Here is an 18,917-nt window from a genome sequence, read left to right on the forward strand (position 1 = left end):
TTACATTTACCCCAAGGTTGCTCCGCTGGGGCTCGATACCTCTCCCAGGCTTCCTCCTCCTCTCAGCTTGAGTTTGCTCCTCTTGTTGCACTCGCGAAACACCCGCGAATAATATACTTTTGCGCGCGTGGCCTAATTATCTATAAAAGTCTTTCACGCGAATTCTATCGAATAAGAGTTATAAAAAGTTTAATAGTCCAGTATTTTTACACGACACTCTTGCAAAAAACACGCGACGCGACGAACCGGCTGCGATTCGTTTATTTTATAAGTCGGCGACGATAGGTGTTGTCCTCTTCTCGCTTTTCATCTTCAGGAATATCTGTAACATACGATATCCAGTGGTTAGATAAGCTAGATGTGTTATAAACCCTATATTAAAAAAAAAAACTGGTAATAACTACCACGTGTATTGTATAATAAAATATTATCAATTAAATATTTGGTCATTATAACCAAAAATAATTTTACTTTTCTAAATATTTAGTAATAAAGTATATCAGATTTGGTAATACTTACGAAACATTTAGAAAAATAAAATTATTTTATTTTTTTAAATGATATTGACAAAATATTTAATTGATACTATTTCACTGTAAATTTGGTAGTTATTACCAGACTTTCTTTTCAGTGTGTATATGTTGTATGTATTTGAACTCACCTCAAAATTTCATCGCAGGCCTCATTCTCTTTTTAGATCATGATCATCAACAGAATTTGCACTCACTCACTCGCGAAAATACGGTTACGATTGCGCGAAGATACACTAAAAAAAAGTCTGGTATCAAAAGCTTTCAAATATATAGTGAAAGAGTATCAATTAAATATTTTGTCTTTATGTCCAAAAATAATTTCATTTTTCTAATGTTTAGTAAGTATCACCAAATCTGGTGTACTTTATTATTAAATATTTAGAAAAGTAAAATTATTTTTGGTTACGTTGACCAAATATTTAATACTATTTCGCTATACATTTGGTAGTTATTACCAGACTTTATTTTCAGTGTACTTTACACGGCACTCCCGGGAACCAATCGTGCGCGATTGGATACTCGGTTTCCTCTTCGAAATTGTTCGGGTTCACTGAAGAAAAGAGTTTAGTAATATGTAGCTGCAAAATGTTGAGTGAAATAATGCCAATTTAACATTTAATATGACTAAGAATAATTTTACTTTTCTAAACATTTAGCAATAACCTTATATAATTTATTAGTAATGTTTAAAAAAATTTTGAAAAGTAACATTATTTTTTTATTATATTAATCAAATATACATAAAATTATTTCAATTTATTTCATCCAAATTAGCTATTACCAAATTCTTTTCTTTCAGTGTCCTTTTTTGTCCTGCGCAGGATTTAAGCATTAGAATAAGAAAATAAGAATTGTTTTTTGACTCACCGACCCGTGCAACGAGTGGAGTTACGCTCAGTCTTCTCTTAGATCTTGCGTTTCAATCTGTAACATAAAAGTAAAAAAAAAAAAATTATAGCAGCACTCAAAATAATTAATATTTTAAAAAATAATTATTTCGCTTATAGAATTTTATTCGTACATTAAATAAAGTAAAATTAAATTTTTCAAAATCTCTTCCTTTTAAGCGTAAGATCATACAGTTCTACAAGCAAAAATTTATTTGTTCTTATGTTTATTTAAATTTAAATAAATAATTAAAATAAAGAATAAAGAGCAAATAATCATTGTTAATATTTACCAATGTTGTTGTAGCGTAGCTTTTAATAAACTTTATACGCAAAAGACACTCATATTTTCTGTATGATACACTTAGTGAATAATTAATAACAAATTAGTTAAGATACTAATATCAAGATTTATCGACTTGATATTAAAAAAATGAAAAAAAAAAACAACTTTATTAGTTTCTTAATTTTGTTCTCTTTTCATGCCAGATGGCCTAATTCTCTTCTCTGTCGTTCTAATCTCGCGGAAAAAAAATCTTGGTTACTCTATATGATTCTAAATTGCAAACTTGGGGATTCCAGGATCTCGGTATCAGGAATCTCACCGAAGTCCAAGAAACTTTAGATCTACATGCAAAATGCAAAAATTTCAGAGTCCTTGATACCCATCTTAAACATTACCGAGTATATCCAAGAGGGCAGATCAGCATATCGGGCGGAAACCCCATTCTACACGAACGCTCTCGAGTTACCCAATTACGCGAACGGATTGTTGACTCCTTTCCACTCGTTCTACGATCCGTTGCCCATTAAGCCCGCGAGACGAGCACGAGTTTGCTTGCGAGAACAACGAAGGGAAGGCGTGTTGGATGCCGCGCGCTTTCGGATGTTGCCGATCACTGATGGAATTGCACACGTCGCCAATCTTGGGGCTGCAGGTGCAGCCGCACACGTACGGTCGGGACGAACTATTTGGCAAACACGGATTCTAGGTTGAATGGCAAATTGCACCGGTACATGCTACAATGCGCGAACGGAGCGAGCGCGCGGCTGCGTTCTACAAGGGAAACGTTAGTTTCTCGTCGAGAAACGTGACTTCTCGTCCTTGGTGGAGCGAGAGAAGGGAAGAGGGAAGGGGGTGGAAGGAGCCTACTGATGACTGCGTCAACGGACAGGTGTTCGACTCGCACGTGACGTATCGAGAAGATCTTGAACGAAAAGTTTGGCTCTATATTCCTACGGGGATCTACGATAAGCCTATGTTTCGCCAACGACATCCGCTGTAAATACGATGTAATTCCAGTCTTGCTAGCCGGAATCTTGCTCCGGAAGATCTTGACATTGCGCACACGTTTCGCTCTACACCTTCCTCCCTTTCTCTATCTCTCTCTATCTTTCCCGATCGCAGTTCAGGGGCGAACGATGCTTCAGGCCATTTACCGCGCTGCTGCGGTGAACCTGGGGGATTCGAGATTGTATATGGGGCTTATGGGGGTATATCCGAGTACAACAGCGATTCTGCATGCACGGGTAGCGAAACACCGTTCAAGTGTCGGCATCGTCAGCTGACACGGATATTTCTCTCGCGTCTTTAACACCCCCCCTCTCCCCGCTTGTTTGCGCTGCGCGTTGCACTAAATTAATGTACCGAATATATTACGTACGAACTTGCAGTTGATTTTAACAAAAAGTGGGTCAAATTTCGGTTTTTTTAATGCTTTTCATTATACTTGATATTCAACGTGAAATATGTCAGTGACTAAGTCAAAATTACATCGCAATAAAGTCTGACAAGCACATTAAATTAAAATAATAAAACGTGTATTATTATTTTTTTGTCTCTCAAGATTATTAATTCGTAAAAATTCGTGAATTTTTGTTTTTCTTTTTTAATTTATACCGCTTTTGTAGCGTACGAATGTTTTACATTTTCACATTTGACATTTACAAAAAGTCGGGTAAAAAATAATTTTGCGTTGTTTTTAACGTCGCACTTGCCAAAAATACTTCCCCGAAAATCATGAGGATACTCTAGCAGCTATGAAGAATAAGTGCGGCGGATGGTTGCAATCACGAGGCAAATTGTCCTCCTTTCGCACGGCCACCGATCGTTCCGATTTCACCCTTCAGTGAGGTGGCGAGAATTTTTCGCTGTAGAAAGGGTTGCAAGTGTAGGGGTTGTCAGGCAACAGACAACGAAGGGTGGCGGCGGCGGCGGCAGCAACCGTTGGAGGGAACAACCGTTGATGGCCGCTCCTTTTTGTCGTAGTGGAAAAACGCCGCCGTTAAACTTTTTCCAATGCGCTAGGGCACGAGTAAAATATCGAGTAAATGCGCCCGCTGTAGCGAGCGCCCATTAATTCGGGCGGAGACGCGGGAGGATGGGAAAAGCTTAACCCCCGCGACTCCCTTTTACCTTAGGAAGTTCGCGTACATATTTACTGGCATCGGCGCGTCTTTATCCCCCAGTTGAGAAAGCCGAGTTTTCATTTGCTTCGTGATTGCAAAAGCGGAAAATAAAAGCAGACTGGTGCAACGAAAACTCCACGTTTCCTCCTATTCTCTTGGTTAGGTACGGATTTTATTATTTCTTAGTTTCTCAGGGAGATGTTAATTTCTGAAAGGCTGTTTTGCCTCGCAATTTATGCCCGATGTATCGTGCCTGCGTTAGCCTAGAAAGTAGGACGCTCTCAGCGTATTAAAAGTTGGAAATATTCTTCTGATAACGCACACTTTATTCATTTCTTACTTACGGTGCGAAATCACCGAGGCTCAAGCGGATCGACGATATGCATTGCAGATGCGCATTACAATGCAAATACAAAATCGTCAACCTTGAGCAACATGTGTGTGTCATCGTAACGCGTCCGTTTGCTTGCTCTTGAATGTTGGAGGAGCGACCGTTACAATCTGGACAGTCGGTTGACACTGATATTGACAACCAAACGAGCGTCCAACCGCAATGCATATACATAAGGGAGGTGTTCGCGTCGCACTTCCGCCCGGATCCACTTTATGCAACAGGAAAACATTGCATCTGAGCACAAGGGCGCATTGTGTCGCGTGGAGTTCGTGCAAAAATCATTATCCAACATCCACACTTGGCACGTACTCGTGTCACATTAAGGAAAACAAAACGCTGCACAGTTACGCTCAGAAAAAGAGAAAAATCATTATGCGCCATCGCCACGGTCCATCTGAAATTTATTTTATTTGTTTATTTTTTAAAATAACGTCCATAACTTTACAGAAAATCGCGACAGACGACAAAACACAGCTGCACAGAAAAAAATTTAGTATCAAATCAACGATTTATTGTTTCATATAAGCAAGAATATAAAATCTTCTTGGAAGAATTTATAATCTTAAACAGACATAATTTGCTTACATAAAGCGAAAAATTTTCTTTTCTGTGTGTGAAAACGAAAACTTATCAGAACAATTTATTTTACAATTCTAGTTTCTTGATCGAACGTTATTAGCTTTCCAATGATTTATGCCGTTTCCAAATTTCTGTTTCAATCTGTTTCTGTCCGTATTGTATCTCGTAATTGTAATATCAATATTTCAGAAGTTCAGGAATACTTAAGAGACTAACATCTACTTCTATCGATGTAAATTAACTTTAATCTCGCTAATCTAACTTGCTCTTTGTCTTTTTTATAGCTAGAAAAAGAGAACAAACATATGAGAAACCGAGAGCAAACTAATCTATTATCGAATTGGAACAAAAGTTCGGAACTTTTTTCAAGTGAAATTCGGTGAAAGATAGTGATTGGATATTTATACATAAATTTACTCAATTACACATGTGCCGCTACAAACTTTTGTTTTAACAATACATTAGTCGTAGAAATGGACACGAGTTCATAATTCGCGTAACACGTGGATAATACAATATGCATGACATCATGACCTAAATTACGATCAACTTTTGCTTGACGTATATTTAATAGATTTAGTTTGCTCGCAAAGCATTTAATTTGTTACGTTCAATTTCCATTATTTTGTAGTTAGTTTTATCCGTCTTTGTACCGACCACCTCGCGTGGCTAACGTTTTCACGGAATTAGCTCCCATATTGGTCCGTGGTGTCTATTGGCAATCGATCGAGTGTTCAGCCAACCACCATGAATATGCACGAGAGAGTACTTCTAGAAAACGTTCCCAGCGAGCACTCCCGTCGAATGTGCACCATCGGCTGTTTGATCACCGTGTTCCACGACACAATGGAAATTTGCAATTTACTTCGTTGACTTCCAAGTCGGAAATCGTTGGAAAATATGCGCGAATATAATACCGAATATAAAATGCTGTACATATATGGCATCCAGCATAGAATGTGATCAATAGCAGAGCTGTACTCTCGAAAAAATTTCAAACTGAATTTTCTTCACGATTCAAGCCGCAAGTTTAATCTGTGATATGTTAATTTACAGTTTCAAAGATTTTTAATTTACAGATTGTAATTGAGTTGCAGATATAGTATAAAAAATGCGAACAATAATCTAGTAATTTGCGATATCGAAAAGTATAAGAGAAAGAAAGAGATTGCTCGTAAAAGAAATGCCGTAAAAGAAATGTGTATGCACATTGCGAAGAACGTTGAATAACTGATATTTTTCTCGCATTACGCTTTGTAACTTTTATTGTAATTTCAATATAATATTTTCACAATGTTTCGCCAAATAGGCAACATGTTTAAAACAAACCGTTTTCATTTGAGCCTTCGACAAAAAAATAATCCACGAGATGAAAAATGGTTCTGAAATTTCGATATTCAACGTCGGAATGATATTTCAATATATGTGCTACACGATACTTCGTAATCGGCGGCTCTTTGTAGCTTTGCTACCTCAAATTGCAGGCCGGATTGCGCGCGTTGTTATTTCCATGTTTTTTTAATTAAAAAAATATAATGCGCATGCATGTGCGCCGTGAAATAACGCTCGATTTATGCCTCCGTTCGTTAGTTGGGATGTCGCGGCGGCAATGCGGTGACGATTCATTCGGAGTTTAACGCACAAAAGCCCGGGTGTACCCATTAGCGAGATACTTCGGGATTCAATTGAATGCGAAAGCCGCGTTTAATGGCGGGGAATGCGAAACTATCGATAAAGTTTTCCGTTTCCGACCACGACGGGGTGAGTCAAAGAGATCGTCCGCGGCCTTGTAATTCGACTTTTGTGCTGCTGCAATGAAGGAAGCAAACGACATAATCGAATTATAGCAACATTTAGATAATCTTCCATGAACTCTAACGTTACACGATAACGATGTTACAGCTGTAATAAACTGTCGCTTTATCGCATTTCAAAAATATAGGGGAAAATTGCGTATCACTTAATTGATTTTTTTATTATATTTTCTTTTTAATATTGATATGCATGCAAATGAACATTGGAAATTGTAGCTTGATGTTTCACTATCTATTACTACAATGCTTCATCATTCACCAATAATATATTAATTTGTTGTAAATCTTTTAGCAATGTGCTGCAAAAAGTACGATTTAATTAATTGATCGCCTAGATCGTATCTTGGATGTCTTAAATTCTATCGCATTTGAAAGTATCCAATTTAAGAATTAAAATAATTAAAAATGTAAGGAATCGTTGAGTAATATTTAAAATAAAATTAATTACTCATATTATTATTACTATTATCATTTACCAGGCTTACATTAATAATTTATTGCAACAATTTTTGTGTGTGATTTAAAAAATTAAAAAAATTTAATAGATTTCATAAAAATATCAATTTAATCTATAATTATAAATATATAGGTACATTTAATGTAAAATATTCAATAATAAATTTTTTTTTACGAAAATGTAAAAATTCAATATAAAATAGCATCATTATATTAACAACTATAAATCGATAAAAAATTAACTTAGTTATATTTGATTTTTTTTCGAGTGTTTTTAGCACGCATAAGACAAGATAAAACTTATTAAATCTTTTATTTATTTCATATTATTTTTACTAAATGTTGCTTAATTTTAATAAAAATAAAATATTGATAAAGTAAGATTTAGCCAACCAGTACGCAGTCAATAACTTTTACCGAAATTATAAGAAAAGAAAAAAATGATAGTTATTAATTCACAATTTGACAGACTGCGAACATAATTATTTTAACAAGTTTAAAAAACTCTTTTTTAATTTTAATTAACTCTTTATAATTTTTTAGTTACAATTTTTTTCACATAAAAATATTTTAATATATTTTAAAATTAATTATGTCTACGGCGTTAAAATATATCTGTTTCCAAGTTTCTAAATATATTAATTAATTAATTAATTAATTCAAATTGCTTATATTAAAAAATTTCTTCTGTATTTACGTTGATAAAAATACGAATAATTGGTATATCGTCACTGATTGCATATCAAATTGTTTTTTTTTTGCGTTGATAGATTGCTTTTTATTTACAAGATAAACATCGAGAATTGTCGCGTTGCGCGGTATAATAAATCATTGCACGGTCTTAAATCCGGAGCCGCGTTGTCCCAAAACGAGAAGCTACGGTTATCGCGCAGTCGGCTGGCTACTTCGCAATTATGATTTTAATTATGAACGGGCGTTACCGAGAAGCCTGACGGAGCCCCGTTGTTATCCGCGTGACGCACTCTTGATTCGCGAAATTAAGTGAAAATATTTATGAGCAATTTACACGCGGCCGATATTACGCGTTGCATGTTTCACGCGGTAACGCGCGCACATCGCCGTCTCACGGTACTCCGTCGACCACGGACTTTGTCGCAAATTAAATGCGGTCGCCGTCGGGCTTATCCCGGTTGGAAATTTCCCCTGAATTATTGACGAACTGCCGCTTTTGACTCTTGATGAAAGGAGCGTCAGCTCCTTTATTCCCTACGTAGCGTGGAGTGTAATGAATCTAGCAATAATCAACTCATTCGACAAAAGAAGTGTCCCTTGTGGCTTCAACGGGCTTCATTAATTTTCCATCATTTACTACAAATCGAAAAAAACGTAGAGAAATTAACTTTAATTCTGAGCCACAGCAATATTATACGTGAGCCTCTATCTTTTCACTTATTATTATTCTCCCTTTATTGCTTACTATTGTTTAAATTTAAACTCTAATAAATTGAAATGGATCGCGTGAAATAGACAATGAGAGAAAAAAAAAATCGAGAGCACTGGTAGATTAAGCAGCAATATATTTTAAGTGAATGGCTTCAGTGAAAACGACGATTGTGGTCGGACACGGCTGACCTCACTTCGCTTCTACCACTAGCGCTGCGCTTATATAAAAGCCGTACCTCACTCGCATTAGAATAAACCGTATCTGTCTACAGCGTGATGCACATCAAACGTGTAATAAATGTGGAACATGTGGTAGTACTACGGCATCACCATATCGTTTTAACTCTCGGAGGTGAGTCGTGAGCACTGCGAATTGACAAAGGAGAGAATTTGTCCTCTGTCACATATGTACAATTTTGAAATAATGCCAAGGCGCAGATAAGCCTTACAAGTTTCAAACTTTACACAATAATAAGTTCGAAAGTTATTTATGCAATTTTGTTGTGTCTCTGATTAGAGATTTGTATTAACTGCGACAGCTGAATAATTAAATGATTTTAATTATAAGCTCGTATAAAAATGTTTGTGCTTTTTACAACCTCTTCAGCTCATTTAACTTTTATTTCGTGCTTTCGCATGCAGAATGCACTTTCGACCGAAGCATAAAAATGACAGGTCGTAAAAAAAAAGTTGATAAGAATTCTTTTCTTTTATACTACCTATTTAGAAAATATAATTCCCGTGATAACACAGAAGACGTCTGAGATTCTCTCAGAGAGACTCGTTAAATAAAAAATTGATGTAAAACGGAAGAATTTAAAAAAAAAATGAAAGGTAAAACTTTTATAAAGTGACAGTTTGCAAGTTAAAAGGCAACGGTGATAAAAATTATCACGGACGACAAAATCGTCGTCGCTTCCGTGAGATTCCCGAATTCGCGAAATTCTGTTCGCTTTGTTTTGCCGCTCCTCAAACATGCGCATCTGGCCAACGGGGTCAACAAAGCGCGAATAGTTATTACGACTCGGACATCCGCACGCCATATGCTTAGTATGTCGAAGCAAATAGCAACAGCCTGTACGAAATTCCGAATGTTCGGCGAGTTCGCATTAGCGTTTCCCTGGAGCCCCGAGAAACCACGAGTACTTTCGACGAGAACTTCAGATATTAATGCACTGGATATTCGTAAAGTTTGTCTTTATTCAGTCATGTGCGGATACGAAATGCGGATCATATATTTGAAAGATACCATCGATTGCATGTTTATACACTCTGCGTGTAATAAATCTTTTAATGTAATATTGATAAAATGATACAATATAAAATGCAAATTGATATAATATCGTGCTTTTCAAATTAAATGAATCTGTTAAAATATTAAAGGCATATAAAACGTGTGACATTATGTAATAAAATATGAAAATATTTAATCAAAGAAAATTTTAGGAACTCTCGTTATTAATTCTTGTTTCTTGATTACAAGTGAAATTGGACAAGCGGGTGTGCTTCACGTTTGTCGATTTCAGGATTGAACGATCAAAATCTAATCAACGCGAGAAGCGTGCCAAGAGGCATCCATATGTATCATCTGTCTTAAACTATTTTGCATATGCCCCGACTGCGAGGGAGAAAAGGGGCGGCGGCGCGGCGGAAAACGGAGGAATCGGAATATCTTTCGTCCGGAAGACGGAGGATATTCTAAAAGGGAAAATGAAAAGTGGCGGACATAAGAATGTGCGCAGAACTGAGGAAACAAAATGTGCCTTTGATGTCGTTCAGCTTGGTCGAACCTTTTTGCATTCCTTTGATACTTCGAAGTCCTCAAAGTCTTCGCAGTAGATAGAACAGACGAAGAAGATGAGCTTTGGTCTCGCCGTCCAAAGAGGCTCGTATTAAAGAGAACGTATTCAAGAGAACATAATATTGTTCGACTGTACAGACTCATTTTTTTCTGATTTTTATGCATATAACGAATATACGCATTAAATATTTGAGACGATAATTAAATGGATTCTAAAAATAAAAATTTATCTTAATGTACATTTGAAAATACTTTTTACATTTAATATGCGTCCCGATAATTGAAGCATCCATAGCCACAAGAATTAAATTTATGAACTTAAATAATGTCAATCACTCGAGATCAATTAAAGAGTGCTAAAATATGGATAACTGTCATTTAATAATTTCTATGGGTTTTTACTTATATGCCAGCTGATCAAAAATAATTTAACGATGTATTTTTTTGGCAATTTCAAATCAATATTTCAAATTGAAAAACGCAATTTTTACCTTCCAAATTTCTCGGTTAAATCGAGGGAATTGGAAACATTATACGGGTCTCAATGAGAGTATTTTATTGTTGCCTAGTGGAACGATGTGGGAAAAAAAAATCGAGAGATTTTGTTCGTTTGGCGAGCTATTGCGTGAATGCCGTTCAACGTAATCTGTCTTCGTACGTGCCATTTGCCTTTGACGTTTACCACCGCGAAGGGTGCTGTGCTATTGATGATAGTGGCGGCGTTGTCAGGCTTGATAGCGGGGTTGATAACGCTACGCCTGTGGACACAGTTTCGCGGGCGAGAAATAATGAAATTTGCCGTTGACGAGGCGAATGGTGATTAATGAGCCGCACACAGGTGCAAATGTCGTGTCGCTCAGCTGAGACTGCGCACATGTGCTCTCTCTCTCTCTCTCTCTCTGTGTGTGTGTGTGTGTGTGTGTGTGTGTGTGTGTGTGTGTGTGTGTGTGTGCGCACTGTGCTGGAAAAGTTCGACGACCGAATGACTAACAAGAGCAGGGAGAAAAAGATTGATCGAGATACAATTGTATGTACGAAGATAAAAAACTACGTACGAACTTCGTTTGCAGTTTCTTTGGCCGATTCGAAGTCGATTTTCCTTCAACAAGGCATTAGATGGAGCTCAATCCCTCGTTTTTTTTTAATTTTCAACATTGATTATCTTGAGGATTAAGCGGTTACGTTAAGAGTAAAGTTGTTTAAGTAAAGTTAAAGAACGAATAGATAATAAGGGCAAACGAATCGATTTACGAAAGGCCAATCACATAATTTCAATTGCTCGTAATGTAATGCACGAAAGAAGATGTCCTACAGTTTCCAAGTCCCAACTTTCCACTCATTTTTGAATATTCAATGCGATCTCAAAGTTTGTAATTTTTCATCGCCTTGTACATTAATAGAATAAGAAACTTGACAACAAGAACGCTTGAAATATAAACGGTTTCATTTTATGTTTCAGCTCATATACAGAAACAATGAGGTGGCTTTGGATAATTGTCTTAGTGGCTCTGGCGCTGCCAGCTGCTGTCCCACGAAGAATCCACAGAAGCAAGCCCAGTAAGTAATAAGCTTTTAATAAGTAGTTTTCTCTCACGAGCAGTTATAGCAGGAAAATATTTTTCCTAAAATAAATCGCTTTAAAAGAATTCACGCAAAGAGAATAACTTTCTGTTTTTTTTCTTTCTCATAAATTATTTTTTTTATTCATTATAATCATTGACTTGGCCGTTGTTGCGCATTTTCAATGCTCATTTGAGAAACGTTCGCGAGAGATTTCACGAGATAAGCTTTTGTATACAAGAACATTAAAGAACCTATCAGATAACTATCCAAAAAGATATTCAATCAAAATGCTCCCGTTTTCACCGTTATCCTATCACGAACATTCCTGTACGATTCCCGAAAGCATCGGAAAGCTACTCGATACATTGCAAGCAGGCGGAAAGTCGATTTTGATCGAGACGAGGAGAATCACTTCACATCGTAATTGAAGAAAACCGCCATTGCTTGTTTCTCCGCGTTACGGTAAGCCGATCTCGAAAGATATCCGTGATTGGTCAAATATATACACGATATTGCTAAAAATTATTTTACGATAGATTTTCAATTTTTCTAACAATCTGGATGATGAAAACTAGATAAAAATATTGTTATTTCTAAATGACGATACAAAGTGGAAACAATGAAATATCTTCAATAATAACTAAAAAAAATATCGTGACATTTGATGGTCGTAAGAGCACAGTCTGAAAGCATTTTCATTTTTCAGTTGAATATTTGCATAATTTTTAAAATAATCAAAATTTTACGTCACGATGTAGCTCGCCGTTATGAAGTGATGCTAATATACCAATATGACATTTGTTATAAAGTATTTTTACTTTTTCAAAATGTTTTCAAAGTAAACATTTTAAAGTTGAACATGCTTTCTCGTTTCTTTTTAAAGTTGGATTTGTATTATCATATCCACATATATTTAGCATTTATTCATATTTAATATCATTCAATTTATTCTGTACACATTTCGAGTTATGCAAAATTAAACAATAGCGTGGGATTTTACTAATGCAGCCACAAACGTGCTGACGCCTCAACAAGGCTTAATATAACCTCTTTTTTCAATTTTTTTAACGAAATAGTCTTTCGATAAGTTTATGATTATTATATAAGTTCTGCTAGTGTATATACAGTATAAAAACATTTTGTATTTATCTTATAAACGATCCTTATTAAAATTTTTGTGTTGAGAATTTTTAACATCATGTGTTATATAAATATTTTGTATTAAATTGATATACAACATTTCTTAACGTCAAGATAATACAATTTATAAGCAAATAAATGAATAACATAAAAATATATTCTAATTTTGAAACATTAATTTTCTAAGATAAATAAAATATACGTGTCAACATATCATAAATGTTAATTTTACTGAAGAAACATGCTTCCACAATTTGTTTCCAAATTGTATCAAAGCGTTACATTTTTTATATTAATTTTGTACATAATATTTCTGTTATTTTCTAACATATTTATATTGTGTTAATTTAACACAAAAATTTAAGTAGACTATGTTCAGTTTTAAAATATTGAGTCTTGCTAAAGTTATTGTACAAAATGTAAAAGATGCCATAATACCACCTTTTCCTCTGTCCTTTTTATTTTCTTATTTTCATATTTCTTTATGTCCTGATGGACACATCTTTTCCGGGAAAGCAAATTAAATACGCTCCGTTCTTCGAGATAAGATTTGGTCAAGATCTGGCCCCGAGATTTTTCATTCGCTTTCCGTAAAAAGGAAATGAGTAGTCGCAGAACTGTCAGCCGGACTCAGGCCTCTGCCTATGACAGATGTCGATTGAAAGGAAATATATCTCCTTTTTGTTTTTCAGCGCCACGACTGTACGGCGACAGAGTCTCTGTCAGTTCAATAACGACCACTAACAGCAAGGTACGGCAAAAGATCGTGGACACCCACAATTACTTTCGCACGCAGGTCAAGCCAACTGCCGCCAACATGCTCATCATGGTGAGTACCCCGTTCTTATTCTCATCTAATAAGAGAAAAATCCTGTTCGGTTCAATAAACTTCCGGAAGACTTTTCGAAATACTGCGTGACAATTACTAATCACAATTCTATTTTGAAGAATTGACTCCTTCATTATCGAAGGCTATATCATTAAAACTTTATTATGCGCTGGCAACAAGTTATTTTATACATCACGTCTACAATTGCTTTCAAAATATTTAATCATGCGATAATAAATAAATTATTAACTTGTCAGTTAAATCGCGCTTTTCTAATTACACGAGTGTTTTTGTGTTAAAAATTTCCGAGTTTATTTGACACGTACAAATATATTGAACAAGAAGTCATTTGTCAGAAACAGATCCACGAAGACGTCACTTGACGGTGATCCCTCGTTGCGGGATCGAGCGATAAACGCTTTATGAAGGGAAAACCTTATGTGAACGTCTTCTGCGGCGGTAGAAGTACAAATACAAGTATTCCAGCGAGACACGAAATCGATATATCCTATTTCCGTTGATCGACGCCTGTCCGTGTGACTCAAACTTCAAAGTAAAATTGGTTTTGCCGAGCGGAAGTAAACGTTACGCGCTTCATCGGGACGTTTACAGGAACTTTCGCCGAGCGCGATAACCACCTTTCTATAAATTTCATCGGCAGTTCATCACGATATTTCACAAACGTTTGCTTTTTGTCCGTTGTCGTTCTCGCGTTACAGCGATCGACAGTCGATACGGGAGCTTTGATACACTTGTAATTGTATTGCATCTACTCGTGACGGTATATTTTTGTTATTTCACGAACAGCACTTGGGAATTTTATCAAGGCGTGATATAAGATAGTTTTATGATCTCTCTCTCTCTGTGACAAATGCACCAAATTTTTACTTTAAAACGAATTTATATGCTTCCCTAACGATTACTTGGAAAGAGTCATAAAATAAAAGATTTATGATTTAACCACCATTCCTGCAGATTGTTTATTAGGTTTGCGCAAAAAGTTCATCCTATCAATAAAATAAGTTTTAGCAAAATCGAGTCTAAAGTATCACCATGGACTTTAATATACTTTGCGTTTTATTTAGAAAGAAATTTTTCGCTTCTCTTTTCAAAGAAGTCTAGTTTTAACCAAAATTGGAAGGTAACGCGTTATTTGTAACGTCGTTACCGTTACAATCACTTTTTTCATTAAAAATAAAAATAAATGGATATGACGACGTTACATTTCCTTATTTGCAAAGCAATTACATTTCGTCGGTAACGGTAACGATTTGAGGAGTTACTTTTATTGTTGGTCTGTAAAATTTCCAGCATTGCGCAGATAGAAACTAGTGTTGCCAGAAATGCGACGTTTTTAGCATTCCTTTAAATGTTCTGACGTGAATGTATATTAAACACAATTTTGTTGTAATCAGACTACTATTAAATTTGAAATATTTTGAGCATCTAAATTTTTAAATATATCAGCTTCACTAAGATCCAAGATTCCTTCGCGCAGAATTCGTGAATAATGTGAGCGAGCGGTTTCGCAGCCCGTTCGAATAATAGCAATGACGCTCGCTTTGAAATTCTATCGATTTTCCCAGATTCTCATCTTTCGGTGTTCCTTCGACAATACGTTGTCACTTTTCAAAATGGAGTCTTTCCAAACTCTTTGGTTCGCGTATTTCTCTTTCCTTATAGAAATAAAAATAGCTTTTCGACTGCACTATAGTCTCGATATCAATATCAATAAATTATTTCGTTTAAATTTGATTAATTATGATGCTTTAATATACCGAAAACTGTACATAGTTTGAAATAATTTAATATGTAATTAAAAAATTTGTGATGAAATATAAAATATTGCAGACACTTTTTCTCTATTTTTCTACAATAATATTAATAGATATTTATGTATATTTTAAATAAGTTATTAAATTATTATTAAAATATTAGGAATACATTATTATTTTCCTGTATGTCATGTTTGGAAAAAAATATTATATATAGTAACAAATTCGTAACAAAAGGCACTTCTTGATTAATTTAAAAATATTGTAGCAATTCAAATTTATTTTTACAAGAAGTCCGTCCGCAAACTTAAATTGTATGATAATCCTTCAAAGATTTGAATTCATATAATATTTCAATGATACATAATACACATCACGTTGTAATGTGAATTAGAAAACACAGATTTATGTTTATTTTTACCAATGTAAATTAATTTTAATCTCGGTTTATAACGTAGTCTTTATCCTTTTCTAATTTACTAGAAAAAAATGAAAAGTAAATTAAACTGCGCTCAAAGTTAATCTACATTGGTATTAGCCGACTTATTATTCGTAAAATTCGTACAAGTAACATTTACAGAAATAATTAACGAGTGAGGAGGCACTCTTCTGAAAACGCAATAGAAATGGCACAATAAATACAACGGTAATTCAACTTTCGTGCACAATGCGCATTTAATTTGAGTTTTTGGCAACTTTGCAGTAGACAACATGCCGTTAATTGGACTGATTAAAATTAAACGGCGAAAGCGCTCGTTATCCGCTCGTTTCGCGATTTTCCGCATTTCTCTGGAAAATTATCAGAAATACCGAATGTAAATGCTATAGCAATTATTGTATGTAACACGTGCCTTTCTTCTATTTGGATAATAAAGCAACGATAACAAGATGCGCGCTGTTATTTTAGAAATAATGGATAATTAAATAACGGTAACAGATTATTTAACCGTAAACAATTTCAATTGAATAAAGTATAAATTTATGATAGAAATCATTATGAAAAGACCAACAAAAATATAATTATTTCTGCTGTAAACAATTATCTTTTACTTAATTAAACAATTATACATAGATATGTGCGCACATACATATATATGCATATATTTTACCTAAACCTAATTGTAAATTCATTCTTGCGAATATATTTCTATTACTCAATAAGTGCTTCATATTAAGATGTTAAACGCGCTGTGCATACAAAATAGCGGGCTTTATCGGAAAGATTTACCTTACGAAGCGGTTTACTTGATCAGAAAACTGAATTTTCGAGGTTCGCCGTCGAGTACGGTGCAAGATTTCAATTTCCGCCTGTATCGACGTTATTATCCGATCTATATATAAACATGTATGTGTACTATATATCACTCACTTCCCGTTGTTTCTCACGGCGATACAGCGCAGGAGGTATTTCAGAAGGGAAGGCGATATCCACCGCGGTTGCTAGTTTAACCCAAACAAATCGAAATGTAGATTAATTCAATCGCCTTTCCTTATAAAAGAAAACAAAGCAAATATAAGAATAAAATCGAGATTATGTAAAGAGGAAATTGAAATAAAATAATACGACAGCGATTGGAATAAAATGGTACGATTATTAAATTTTTATAATTTTTATTTTATTTTTTAATCTAACATTAGTAACAATATGTTATAGTTTGACGTTCTTTGTTTGCGGATTTATTATTCGCGATTGACATATCCATAACCATATTTCTTTATTCGCGATAGATATTTCAATATTCTCTGTTTTTAGATCAGCGATCTCTCAATTTCATGTTTCTCATAGCAATCTTGAGTTACTATTATATCGACTATTTATTTTTCTTTTCCATTCCGCCAAATTTCAATTCCGCAAGAATAATAGCGAATGGCTCTCAAAACATTTTTTTTTTAATTTAATAAATTTATTATTTAGCTTTAATACTTTTGTTAACAAATAATTTTTTTTATTTTTTATGTTTATCTCTTTAAACTCTTGTAACATTGCTATGTTAGGTTATTTCATTTTCTTGTAACTTCATAATTCACTTCATAATTCACTACGCTAATAATTGCATTTATCAATTACATTTTATATTCCTTTTTTTAGTATTAACATAAATATCTATGCTATTATTACATTATGCTATTGTTATTATGTTATTTTTTATTTTTCTATTATAAAACGTATTCTCCAGTTTTTCACGTCTATATACGTTTGTAATTATTTTTATCTGTATTTTTTGTTTAATATATATAGACTCAGGCTTCAAAGCAGAATTATGCTGATGCCTCATCTCTTGAGATGCTTCGTCTCTTCTATTTATTGTATTTAAACTTGTATTTACACTTCATCTGTTATTTGCATATCAATAAAGTTAATAATAAATAAATAAATAAATACTTATGGATATAAATCATTACTTATGCAAGCGATTGCATTGTATTTTGTGATTATTAGAATTTTAATTTTTCTTCTAAAATATATCCCATACATTTTTGGATACACAATTGCGCGCGAGTAAGGAGTGTCAAATGTATATGTATACATAATTATAATATTGACAAGTAAATTTAATTTTACAAAATTAAATTCCTCTTGTTATAATTGCACAAGTTTTCGAGTATTTGAAGTCATCTCTCACACCTGGTAAAATATCTTCCCGGAAAATCCGGTATATTTGTGGACGCGGCCAGGTGTCTACGTGGCCATACCATCTCTGGGTCGCTCCTCGCCACGCGTTTACTCGTCGTTTCCTTCACACCGCCAATCTCAAGCTTGGTTATAAGTTACACGACTTCCCACTTAAATTCTTTTCCCACGGAAACTACCAGCGACGTCACCGTAAAAGCTACTTTCGGCGGGAGTTACGTCGTAGATGCGACTGTTATCTGAGGTTTCTCGAAACTCGATGCAGTTTCTCAAAGAGAGAATGACCGGTATCGGGAGTCTTATCGATTCAGCAGAGTCAACGTGTCGAATCTAGGTAATATCGCGAATAGGGCCGACGAGACATTAAATCTCTCATCCAACAAATTATCAATTATAACAATGGTATCGCTATTACAATTTCATGAAGAAAATCATCTTCTAATCGAGTTTTTAAACATTTATGATTTTAATATTTCAACATGAATTTGTAATAGAAAATAATCAGAATAATATTTTATGCTTTCTAATTTTCTAATGCCCCACGAATAAATAATTCTCACTGCTCCCATTCATAAAATATACTGTATTATGTTGTATGTATAAATCATGAAAGAGAAAGAGTGCAAAGGGAAGAGAAGTGATATTATGATAATATAAATACATAAATCTTGATCTGTAACATATAATGTTAATATATCGTG

At 34.5% G+C, this 18,917-nt stretch overlaps 1 protein-coding gene across 6 annotated transcripts in view; it reads left to right on the forward strand.

Annotated features, from left to right (window-relative positions):
* The window catches only part of LOC105197582 (cysteine-rich secretory protein 1), a 60,653-nt gene that overhangs the window by 31,024 nt on the left and 10,712 nt on the right, over nucleotides 1-18,917 (forward strand). For all 6 annotated transcript variants that reach the window (XM_011164035.3, XM_011164034.3, XM_011164031.3 and 3 more), the window contains 2 exons: nucleotides 11,737-11,834; nucleotides 13,673-13,809. In XM_011164035.3, coding sequence (XP_011162337.1) covers nucleotides 11,753-11,834; nucleotides 13,673-13,809 — 219 coding nt within the window. In that variant the 5' untranslated portion in view covers nucleotides 11,737-11,752. The remainder of the gene's footprint in view (nucleotides 1-11,736; nucleotides 11,835-13,672; nucleotides 13,810-18,917) is intronic.

The sequence above is a fragment of the Solenopsis invicta genome, chromosome 1 (genome assembly GCF_016802725.1).
Source record: "Solenopsis invicta isolate M01_SB chromosome 1, UNIL_Sinv_3.0, whole genome shotgun sequence".
Classification (NCBI taxonomy): Eukaryota; Metazoa; Arthropoda; class Insecta; order Hymenoptera; family Formicidae; genus Solenopsis; species Solenopsis invicta.